Source organism: Aulonocara stuartgranti (genome assembly GCF_965226115.1).
Source record: "Aulonocara stuartgranti genome assembly, chromosome: 6".
NCBI lineage: Eukaryota > Metazoa > Chordata > Actinopteri > Cichliformes > Cichlidae > Aulonocara > Aulonocara stuartgranti.
Genome location: NC_138944.1, coordinates 9,182,858 through 9,194,504, shown reverse-complemented (window position 1 = coordinate 9,194,504; position 11,647 = coordinate 9,182,858). Strand labels below are relative to the sequence as shown.

The following is an 11,647-nucleotide window of genomic DNA, read 5'->3' as shown; positions in this document are numbered from 1 at the left end:
TAAACATTATCATACATTTTTATACAGAAGAATTTTTCTTCTTGTCTCCCATCACTCACAGTACCATGGGTTCAGACGTTTGCTTAAGGACGAAATCTTTAAATGGCTCAAATGAGCAGGAGAAATGAAAACAACTTGGCCTTTAATACATTGCCTAGAAACAAATACTTCTGTTTTTAGTGTACAGGTAACACTTTTCTCTCTCCTTTTTGGGTATTTTCTTGTAAGTTTGCTGTTTGTCTGTCCACCCTTGAGTGGCCAAAAATATTCTGAAAAATATTTTCCTTATTTTCCTTTTTCCACAAACCTTGACTTGATCTCAGAGGATAGATGTTTTATTTGGCCATAGCTCAAATGTGGCCTCTCACCGTATGACAGCTGGGATAGGCTCCAGTCACCCCATGACCCTGAATTGGACAAGCAGTAAATGGGACGGATAGATTAAGCCTTATAACCTGTCTTATCCAAGCATTGTCTGACAGTGTTTGAACAAGCTTGGCTTTGTCAGTCTTTAAGTGCCTCCGTTCAAGCTTGAGGTCAGATATGTCACAGTTTTTAGGTTAAGGACCCAAATATAGACTCAGGATACAGGTGGGATAAACAAAATGCAACTTTATTGGTGGATAAAAGCCCAATAAATAATAAGTTTCATAAATCCAACAGCAGAGGTGATACATGCAAACAAACTAGGAGAATAAACAAAAACTGCAAGCACAGACAAAGAGAAGACAGCACTATGTATACTCACACAGTAAAAGTTAATCAAGGAAATGAGACACTGGTGCACAGAATCAACACAATCACAGGGGAGGAAGAAGGAACTGAATATGAGACACAGAAGACAATTAACGAGTAAAGTAATTCAGAAAGAAAATAACAATAACTAAACTGGGAACCTCAGACACAAAAGTAAATTTAATAAAGGGAAAAGACACCAAAGGAAAACAAAGAGAAAGAACTGAGGAAACGAATAAACTCTAATTAAAAAAACAAAAAAACAAACTCGAACTAAGAACTCAAAATAGCAAAATCATGGGCAATGACAAGATTACTTTGTACCAATCCTTGATGTTCATTAGTCTTAAATATATCTATATCTATATCTGGATGCCCATTGTGATATTAGATATATTCATTAATATATAGTAGAAGTAATTCCTTTGAGCTAGAGAATCTCTTTAGCAGGGCTATCACACACAGCTCTGTCTGTGAGCATGGCAGCACTATCCTCCTGTTTGTGATGGGGCCTTCAGTTAGAGGAAATGTGGCATTAAAGGGTAAAGAGTAATTTTTTTCAGATAGTGAAAGACTGTGGGGCTGAACCAGTGTCATGTAGAAGATAACTGTAAATCCCACATGGTTGATCAAATGGACTCCCAGAAAAAAAAATACAGCATGAGCATACTAGATCCACTCTGAGCTGTGTGTTGGGAATTACTAACCTGCTGCAGCATGAATGCATCTCCTTAACCTACAAGGACCTGGCGTCCACATATGTGGACATCACATTTTGGGTTATTTAGACCAAATTACTCAATTTTGCTCTACAAGGGCCTGATATCCACTTAAAAGGACATTATACTGCTACTGTTCTATCAAAGTTTTAAACGAATATCCTCATATGTGGCTCTTATTTTTCTTAAAAACAAAAATAAGGTAAAAAAAAATCTGGTAATTTTTTGTTTTTACATTCATCGGGCCCCAATATTCCCAAATATCAAAGAGAAATTAAAAATGCATGCCGTGGAAGAGTTCGGGTCTTAAGAGGTTAAAGATGTAAACCACAGGCCTGAGCACGTGTTTGAAGAACAGAAATTCCTCTTGCTCAGTCGATATAGGTCCCCCCGACCCCTAATTGTTCAGCACAAAGTTACGCCAATGGTCCAGCTCAGGGCAAAACAATCCCAGTCCTGAATACTCCTGCTGTCATGTTAAAAAAGTGTGGGTGTTGTGGTGCTGACCCAAATCTCAAACTTGGATTTGTTAGTAAATTTGTCTTTTTCCAGTTATTAACTGTGAAGTGCTGGTAAGATGAGTCACTTGAGAACTCTCAAATCCTTTATTTAAATTATGCATTTTTAAACCAAAACTATTCAAGGCTTATTTTTTGTCTGCAGGCTTTTGAGCATTTAACTTGCAGCTTATTACTGGCTTGGATGGAAAGACAGGATAAGGCAAAACATACCTATAAATACTTTTGTTCTGTCAGCAATACAAATTTGTATAGTGAAACATTTTGGGCATTAAACATACCAGCAGACTGAAATAAAAACAACACCAACAAGGAAAAAGCTATGTTTTATGAAGACAGATGAATAATTTAAGAGATATGATGAACAGAATAAAACTACTGCATATGCCGGTGTGTGCCATTTCAGGATCTGACCTGATTACAGTTGCAGCCAAACTGTAGATTTAAAAACATATAAAATGCAATGAAGGACTTAAAAATAGTGGATGTATGTAAACTGTTTTGGTGGGTTACACATAGAGAGATTTGTTTTTGTCACATTGCTTGTGCTAGTATATAGTTAATACTGAGTTAATACTGAGATATTGCTTTTGGTATGCATGCAGTATTACATGCTTATATAACAGTCAACAATTAAACATATATTATTATAATACTGAGTCAAAGCAATACTTTGGCAAGTCATACAGTATAGAGTAGGTTTACATTCTTATTTGTGTACATATTTGTAAGATCTAGCATATTTAGGCTTATGGGGCTTTAAGACATACTGGGAAAAGACATTTTGTGCTTATAAATATAAAGGGTAGTTCCATTCATTTTCCTCCTTAGTTTCCATATATTTTTTTCCCTGTTGCAAGTTTCTGTATTTTCCCTGCTGATCCTTGACTCCATGTCGGCTCTGAGCGTAGCGGGACCTCCAGTCCCTTTCAAAAGTAGCTTTGACATGTTCCAGGATTGTCACTCCTCTGTCTTCAGCACTGCCGTTCATTTTGACCACCAATCCAACTCCTGCATTAATAGCAAAATCACTGCCAACCCAGTCATGGTTCCCTGTGAGCGACAAAGACAACAGTGTCAGATAGCGCCCGTAAAAGTCATTATTTAAAAAGAAATAGCTTTACATTACTGTATCTTGAATCTTGATATGTGTCTGCATATGTATATACCACTTGGTGCTTGTGTGTCTTTGGATGAGCGAGTAAGAATCAAATATAGCAGTGCTAGTTTAGTTTAGCAGTCTTAGTTAAAAGACATGTCCCCTGTTTCACAAAACATCCTCTCCTGAACTGTTTCTTGGAAAAGCACAGTAACTTTCTGGAATTTTCTCACAAACCTCTGTGATGATATGACTTCCCATAAAATGTACTGTAGCTGTAAGGATTGAACTAGCCATATGTGAGACACTTTGTGGTTGTGACTTGTCCTTTGACTTAAAGCAGCGGTCTCCAACCTTTTTTGCGCCACGGACCGGTTTATGCCCGACAATATTTTCATGGACCGGCCTTTAAGGTGTCGCGGATAAATACAACAAAATAAAACTAGTACCGGTACCGAAAAAAAGAAAATTTATTCATAACACACGTGAAAAGACCCAGGAAAACCGAGTAAACGATAAAGACGATAACAAAATAACGCTGAAAACCGATAAAAACCCTGAAAACTATACATTTCACACCTGAGCCTCAACTCTCGCGGCCCGGTACCAAACAACTCACAGACCGGTACCGGTCCGAGGCCCCGGGGGTTGGGGACCGCTGACTTAAAGTATTTATCTGAAACTCACAGTCTTTTATTTTCTTCTCATCTTGCTCTTTGTCTTTTCTTGTCTATATGCTCATAAAGCAAGCCAATACAGCAATGTTTGAGCTATTGCTCAAGTTAAAATGTTCAAGTTTTATACATTTTGCTTTGGTATGTGGTATGACTCACTAAACCCAGCTACTAAAAAAGCCAATAAAAATCTGTACCTCAAAAAATTTATTTCCCACTGTTTTGTTTTATATTGAATTAACAAATGCAATGTAAGATGATCTTTTATTTCCCTTTGGACAAACAGGCTCATTGTCCCATTTCAATCTTTGGATAAAGCTATGATAAAATAGATACCTCCTGGCTATAAGTAATAAAAACAAAAAGAGAGTGGTAACAGCATACTTATGTATCTCATAGCATTTTCCAGTTGAACATCTGTTAAATGCCAACCCTAACTTAGTATGCTTGCTGACCTTCTTCATCCCTTCATGACCACAGTGTACCCATCTTTTAAAGCAGTTTCCAGCAGCACTCACTATGTCACAAAGCTCAAATCTTCTTGAACATGACAATGAGTTCACTGTTCTCAAATCTCCTTTACAGTCACTATTCTAAATAAAGTAGTGCACCTCTTGGGAAGTCGTGGAACAGGACATTCTTATCACGTGCTGCTTGATAAATCTACATCAACTGTTTGATGCTTTTATGTCATTATGGACAAAAACCTTTGGGAAATGTTAACATTAAGAATTAAGGTAGTTTTGAAGGCAAAAGGGGTCCAACTCCATACTAGCAATGTGTACCTAATGAAGTGGCCAGTTAGTCTATGCATATTTTTGTTGTCAAAAACTTTATATTAAGATACTTTGAAACCTGCACCTCAATAAAAACCCCAAAACACACATTATATTTCCTACCAATGTAGACTGCATTGTCGGTCACCATGTACTTGTTGTGGTTGAGCCCAAGCTGAATGTCATCGTTCTGCTCCTTGTGACTAAAAAAACGCTAGAAAAAACAACAATTTAACAAAAAGCATGTATAATAAGAAATAATAATTCATAAGTGCAGTATGAATTAAAACTTGTCCATGAGTAGTTAAAACTACAGGTGTAAGTGATTCGCTTACCACTTCCAGGGAACAATTGTAAAGCTGAACGCAGAGTGACTTGAGGGAGGTCACAAAATTAAAGGTGAGTGGATGAGTTTTCTTCCAGAAGCTTATGAGCAGACGAACTTTGACCCCTCTTAATACCACAGCTTCTCTGATGACTTCATCGATAGACGACCAATACCTAAAAATCCAACTAGTGTTATTATTGTGGACAATGCTTTTCAGTCTAAAGATACTGAAGGGCATAGAGTTCGAAAATTCCACGTTGCTATATTCTGGGTATATTCTAGTTTGCCATGAATTGTGTCCTCTGATACAGACACACATGTACAGTATGAATGTAAAATGACCTCATAAATGTTCCTGTAAAAAGGATTTAAATGTCAAAGCTTGCCCCGGCACACACCTTGTGACTGAGGTTCCTCTGAAACTCCTTTTCACCAGAGGGAGATAGTCTGTCACTGATATGAAGATAAATGTCTTTGCACTCTGAATGACTTGATAGATGGCATCTACATCTCGGGTGCGATCTTTGGAGCAGAAGAGTTCAGGAGAGGTCTACAGAAAGGACAAGGCATGTTTGGTCCCCAAAATTATGTAAAAATCACAAAAATGAAACAACTGAGACACACGGTTAAAGTTTAGGATAACTTTCAAAAATGTGTGTGTTTCAATTCAACAAAGAATACACAATCCACTAATAAAAATAGGTATATACATTTCAATGTAACATTTCTGCAGAGAAAAAGGAAAGAAAACAAGAAAGCACATTTCAACGACCATTTATCATTACTAGAATAAGTGGGGCAAAAGATCAAGGTTGGTTTGCCAACAGCCTTGACAGTATGGCTCCATTAGTTTCCTATAAGATGATAAATGTTTTAAATGTAGCTGATAAATGTCTTGTCGCTTTGAGAGCAACAAGATTCATTAACGTAGTGAGATATTCAGACTCAAGTTGCTCCTTAGTGCGATAATAAGATGATTAATCATTTTCTGTTTATATTTGTTATTAATATGTAATAACACTCTTATAAAGACATTCACTATAAGCCCCGAGGCAGGAAATTGGTGCCTCAAGAAGTATATGAACCACTGCATTTTGTGAAGAATTGATTTATGTATGCACTAAGTCCTGTAACATAAGAAAGCTGTTACTCACAGACACATAAGCGGTGGCGGGGGTGGAGTTAAGTTGTAGCTGCAGGGCATTGTTCTTTCCATAGAGAGCAGTTACTCTCTTTGACCAGATGGAGGGGATGTAGTCCCTTTCGTGGAGCTGCCAGTAAAATGAAAAGACTCGGTGGAGGTCCAGAGCCAGACAGCTGCAGTTATACACCACCACCCCCAGTTCTTTCCTCTGTGGTGTGTGAGAAAGAAGTAGGAAGAGGTGATGCAGCAGAAAAGTTAAAATATTGAGTGTGCTCTGCAGACGTTATAGAGGGTATAAAAGAATTAAAGAAAGGGACTGAGTTCAGAGAGAGAATAGTAACGTTTCATGGATTGATGATCTTCTATTAATTTTCAGATTAAATAGGATAAAAATGAAGAGCGAAAGGTACTATTATAGAATATCACTAATTTAAAGGTATTTAGCCAAAAATAATATATGATAAAATGATGCTAAAAGAGGAAAAAGAGGAAAAGTCAAGACAATAACAAAGACAATAAGCTGGATGTCATCATAGATATATAATCATTTCAAAGGAATCTGTCTAAAAGCGAATAAGCTGGATATTATTCCAGTCCTACCAAAGAATTTAAATAACTGGAGCACAAGCAGGCTAACACTGCAATCCACAGAGCTGCTAGTGTGGGTAAAAACAACAAAATGAAAGAAGAAGAGACAGATGTCCTAAATACATTCTTGTCTGCTCATTAAATAGATGGCAGAAAATTTCTTTTGTGTTTGGTGTTTCTGTTTTTTGTCTGTTTCTTTTTTAACGTGTGCCCCTGAAGGAGGAACACAGAGGTTTCAGTTTGTTACCACAGAGGGTCAATTTCAGACATACGTGTCTGGCTTGCAGTGCTTACTACACACATCCAGTGTATGTGTGCTATTCCTTCATTCCTTCTTGCTCATTGTGACTTACACTCATACAGCAGTCCTACCTCCAACCAGTGCTGAAGCACCAAAAAGGGCTGGGCAATCACTTCAGGTTACAGTATGCTAATGCATTCTGGTTCCTGCTCTATTATGAATTACATACTAAATGAAAAGTGAAATGCTACTTGTCTTTCTGACCATCTCAGACAACAACCTTAAATCATTCCTGATTTCTGTTGGCAGTGCTGCAGTACCTGCATAAAGAAGTATAAGAGGAAAGCGTGGCTAATTTACATTATGTGTTACTCTTTAAAGACCCAGCAAACCAGATGCTGATGTGCGCTTTTACCTTGGAGAGTGACCTCCAGTCCATATCAGCGCTCCCGATGTAAATGTGCTTCCGATCCACTATCCAGAATGAGGAATGGAGTCCGCCTCTGGTAAAAAGTGTCATGTTAACAAAATGAACCTCTGCATCTAATCCGTGTGAAGGATCAAAAGAGACAGAAAAGAGAGAAAATGAAAAGTTTAAGAGAAAAAGAAAGAGAAAATTGTGTAAATCTGACAGTTGGCCTTGTACTGTCTGACAAGAACAGGGGCCAACGCAGGCAGTCTGAAAGGCAGTATTTGACAGGAAACCAGACTGTACATTTTCATCCATTCAAGGTTTTTTGGCCTTGATTGTGAAGTCTGGCAGATGCATATGGTGTAGAGCTCCTGGGTGCTGCTGCATGCTGTAAATGCATCTGTTTTCCTTGAGGCAGGTCATTGATATTTCATGCCATACCTACAGTGTGGTTCTGCTGTCCTAAAGTGGGTTGCTTAAGAAACTCAACTAAATGTATCCTGGAGGATGAGAATCTCGTTAATAAAACTCTATAGGGTTGTCGGATGAATTGTAAATGTATATCTTCGTTGTTGTTTGCCAAAGTGACACAACAAATTGCCTTTCTGAAATAAAAATGCCACATCCACTCACTGTGTGCTGCCAAGGCCTTCAGCTCAGTCGAGTTTGTCAGACTACTGGCAATCTTCAGCTTAACCCCACGAGATTTTAGCCTGAGCAGTCTCTGGAACAAAAGCTGACCCTGAGGAAGAGAATGATGTTCTGTGTTACTGTAGCGCAGCGACTGACCAATGTTCCTGCATTTCTTTTAGAAGGGCAGCTCTTATTTCGTTGCAGGAATAACCTTATTAAATTGCATTTGGTTTTACAGATCAAATGGGAAATGCAATTGGCTCATTGTTCTACCGGACTGGTTACTGTGACTTTGTACCTGTTTGGCGGGGTTTGGGATTGTCTCCAGGTCCCAGGAGTTTAAGTCCCAGGCAGATGACACCACTTCAATTGAGTGCTTCGCCTGGTCCAACAGTGTGTGAAAGCCAACGGAGACAGGAAGGTGGGGTCTGCCATCCATGGAGAAAGAGAGGTCGTCTGGAATGTTCTCCACAAGTACAATGCTGAAAATAAAAGATTCCTTCAGTGTCTGGAGCTTTAAAGAGGAACACCACCAACACAACAACCCAGCAGCTCAAAGCCTTTACACATAAATCCTTTTATGGGTCTAGATTTTAACAATAAAAAGTGAGGTACAGATCCACATCAGAAATCTCTACCAGAATTAAATAATGAAATAGTAATATGTAATTCTGAATTGGTAATGATTGAGTCCAGATTAAGACTATGTTGAGTTAGTAGAGACAGTCGTTGTGAATACACTGTGCTTTACATGAATGGAACCTCCACAATTTCCTTTAATCTTGCGAAACATCCTACTGGCAGTCTTTGCTGCAGTTTTCCTCGGTGATTCCATCTTCATCGTCCCCCCAAATGTCCACAGATGAGAAGATCAGTGCTACCAGAACAGCAAAGCAGCAAACAAGGGCAAAGATGGCAATGCACTTCTGCTGGGTCTGGAAGATACATTAGAAACACACACGACACTAACAAATGTCAGACACAATGTTTTATTTCTGGAGGGGTTTTTTTTTTGTGAACAGTGCTGCAGTAACTTTTCTGCTTTTTTTGTGTGTCCCTTTTGTGCACTGTGGGCACATAAACACTTGTGCAATGTGAATAATGACGATCAAAATAACAACTATGGCCTTCGTTTGACAGCAGAAACCTTGCTTTGATAACCAGTATACTGCAGATTTCAATGCTCTGGAGCAAAAAATCCCCCAGCTTCAACGATCCCACTTTATGCTACAGAGCCGGACAAGTGAAGTAGAACATTCTCCAGCTGACAGCAAATTGATGCACACTAAATCCAGTCTATAAGGTGTATTGGAAAGTGCAAGTTTTTGCTTCTCGTCATACCGACTGCTTTGTTGTCCATGCAATTCCCATCTGAAAAGGGGTTTTATGAGCTCTGTGTCAAGGTGGCAGCCAACGTTACACTTATGTTAAGCAATATTGCAGGCAATATTTGTGCGCATGTATGTGTGTGCAGTGTATGTCTGTAGGGTTTGTAATATAGGTAGAGTGACAGTCAGTATGAGGTCAGAGGTTGTAATGTTGGAGCCCTGATCCAGCCTGAGGAGTCTTGATTTTCACAGTTTTAAAAGTGCACTTAGGCGTTTTTGTTTTGTTTTGTCAGTTGGTGAGCTGTCAACATCACATTACATATTCTCTTTTGTTGTGTTCTATCAGTCAAATGAATTGCATCCCACTGATTATCTTGGCAGCATAAGCAGGGGGTTTTTCCTTAAAAAGAAAATTTCCGTCTAAAAATTCTACAGCTTTTATTAAAAAAAAATAAATAAATAAAAAAAAGCAATTCAGCATCAAAATATAGAAATATGAACAGCAGGAGGTTTGTGGACTCAAATATTGCCTCGGGCAGTGAGGCTGAAAGACAGGTGCTAGCTGGGTGCGCCATACACTCTTCTGTTGGCCTCTGAGGCCATTGAGCTCTTCATTACATTTAGCAGAGTCAAGGACCATGCTTAACTTGTGGATGTGCACATGGCTGGGAGGAAATGAACAGAACTGACAGTGTGAGATAGGTCAGCCACTTACAGAAGGTACTGATGCAGTATGTCGCTGTAAAAGGACAACAACACATCTAATATACAGGAAAAAATAGCCTAATATGGCAAGGAGTGAATAGATAGCTGTTCCAATAACTACTAAATAATTTGATCCATCCATTCGCTTCTGTTTATCTATTTTAGGGTCGTGGGTGGCGCTCGAGCCTATCCCAGCTGTCTTAGGGTGAGAGGAAGGGTACACCCTGGTCACCAGTCTTTCGCAGGGCTAACACATAGACACAGACAACCATTCACGCTCACATTCACTCCTGCACTCAGACCTATGAGCAATTTAGTGTTTCTATTTAACCTAACCCCACTAACTGCATGCCTTTGGACTGTGGGAGGATGCCAGAGTACCCGGAAAGAACCCACACCAACTTGGGGAGAACATGCAAACTCCACACAGAAAGATGCTGGCCTGATGGTGGAATTAAACTCAGGACCTTCTTGCTGTGAGGCAACAGTGCTAGCCACCGTGCTGCCCTAAATAATTTGAATTATTGATAAAATAATTATTTATCAAGCAAATATTATGTGAGTGGTTACAACTTCTGAATACTTCCAGTTTGGACACATTTGATTGGGTTCTGGGCAATTGTTTTTGTAATTTATTAAGTTATTTTCTTAACTTTTGTAATGTTTGCTACTGCATTTAAAACAGTGTTTGTAATTAATAAACTTATCTTACATAATTGTTGAAAAAAACAGCAACATTTCCAGTTCTTATATGCTAATAGTCTCTTTCTCAAAATTATTTTACATCAGATGTTTTTTGGTGGCAACTGCAACTACTGTGCACCGAGCTATAAGGATGGCTGTGTTATTTGCCATTTTGCATTATTTAAAGACTAAAGGAGAGACTGATTTATATTAAAAAAATCTTGGATAGTAAAAAACACTTTGACGAAAACCTAAAGTTTTGATATACATATGAGCTTTTAGTTTTAATATGGTTTAAAAAGATAAGGAATTTAAGAGTTTAATCAATCAGGCAGTGAAACACTGGTGTACTGAAACCTAGAGAAAAAAGTCCAAGAAAAAACATGCATTGCAATCCACCTATGGCCAAAAGGAGACTAACATTGCCTATTAAATATAGAAAGAGCTGAAAAACATCACCTTTAATGGCTCCTGTGGGGTTGGTCCTGCCATGAGAGCAGCATTCCTTTAAACTACAAGGTGGGAAACAGGAGCTCAGTCACACATCTTTGCCTCTCTTTTCCACCCAGCCCTCAGCCTGTTCAAATCTGATGTCTTCACTCTTGGTCCTTGTCTTCATCCTGCAGGTACCTCAGTGTCCCAAAAGGTCTGTCTGTGTGGGCATCAGCTTCTGGTTTGTTATGTGTCCTGACATGGTTCTTCTAGCAGCTGATTGTGTGTGTGTGTGTGTGTGTGTGTGTACTTGTGTGTGAACTGTGTGTGCGGTTCACTGTCTGCCTTACAGTCGAAGCGGTGAGAGAGAAGATGAAAGACCAACCCCCTCTTGTTCAAAATGGCCAATAAAGAGCCGTAGCTTTGAGCTCCAGTACCCTCCTCCCCCTCCCTCACTTTCCCTCTTCTCTTCCTTTTCCAGCTGTATTTCCCTCCTTTATCTGCCAAGTGAATAAAACTCATCTGGCAGCAAGCAGTTGGTCTGTGCTTAGAAGGGAGCGATGCTGAAACATGCCATTAGTAAATGTGACAGCTGCAGCAAAACTCCCCCAAAATATTTTGGACTCAGTAG

The 11,647-nt window shown here is 39.0% G+C and overlaps 1 protein-coding gene across 1 annotated transcript; it reads right to left on the bottom strand.

Moving 5' to 3' along the window:
* Positions 1-1,967: 1,967 nt before the first annotated feature.
* Positions 1,968-11,389, bottom strand: pld5 (phospholipase D family member 5). The gene is made up of 10 exons (XM_082535774.1): positions 11,044-11,389; positions 8,666-8,802; positions 8,166-8,349; positions 7,868-7,976; positions 7,238-7,365; positions 6,004-6,201; positions 5,248-5,399; positions 4,857-5,022; positions 4,645-4,735; positions 1,968-3,025 (listed from the first exon to the last, which is right to left on the bottom strand). The coding sequence occupies exons 1-10, from the start codon at positions 11,074-11,076 to the stop codon at positions 2,763-2,765; spliced, it is 1,461 nt and encodes a 486-aa protein (XP_082391900.1). The 5' UTR covers positions 11,077-11,389; the 3' UTR covers positions 1,968-2,762.
* Between the last annotated feature and the right edge of the window lie 258 nt (positions 11,390-11,647).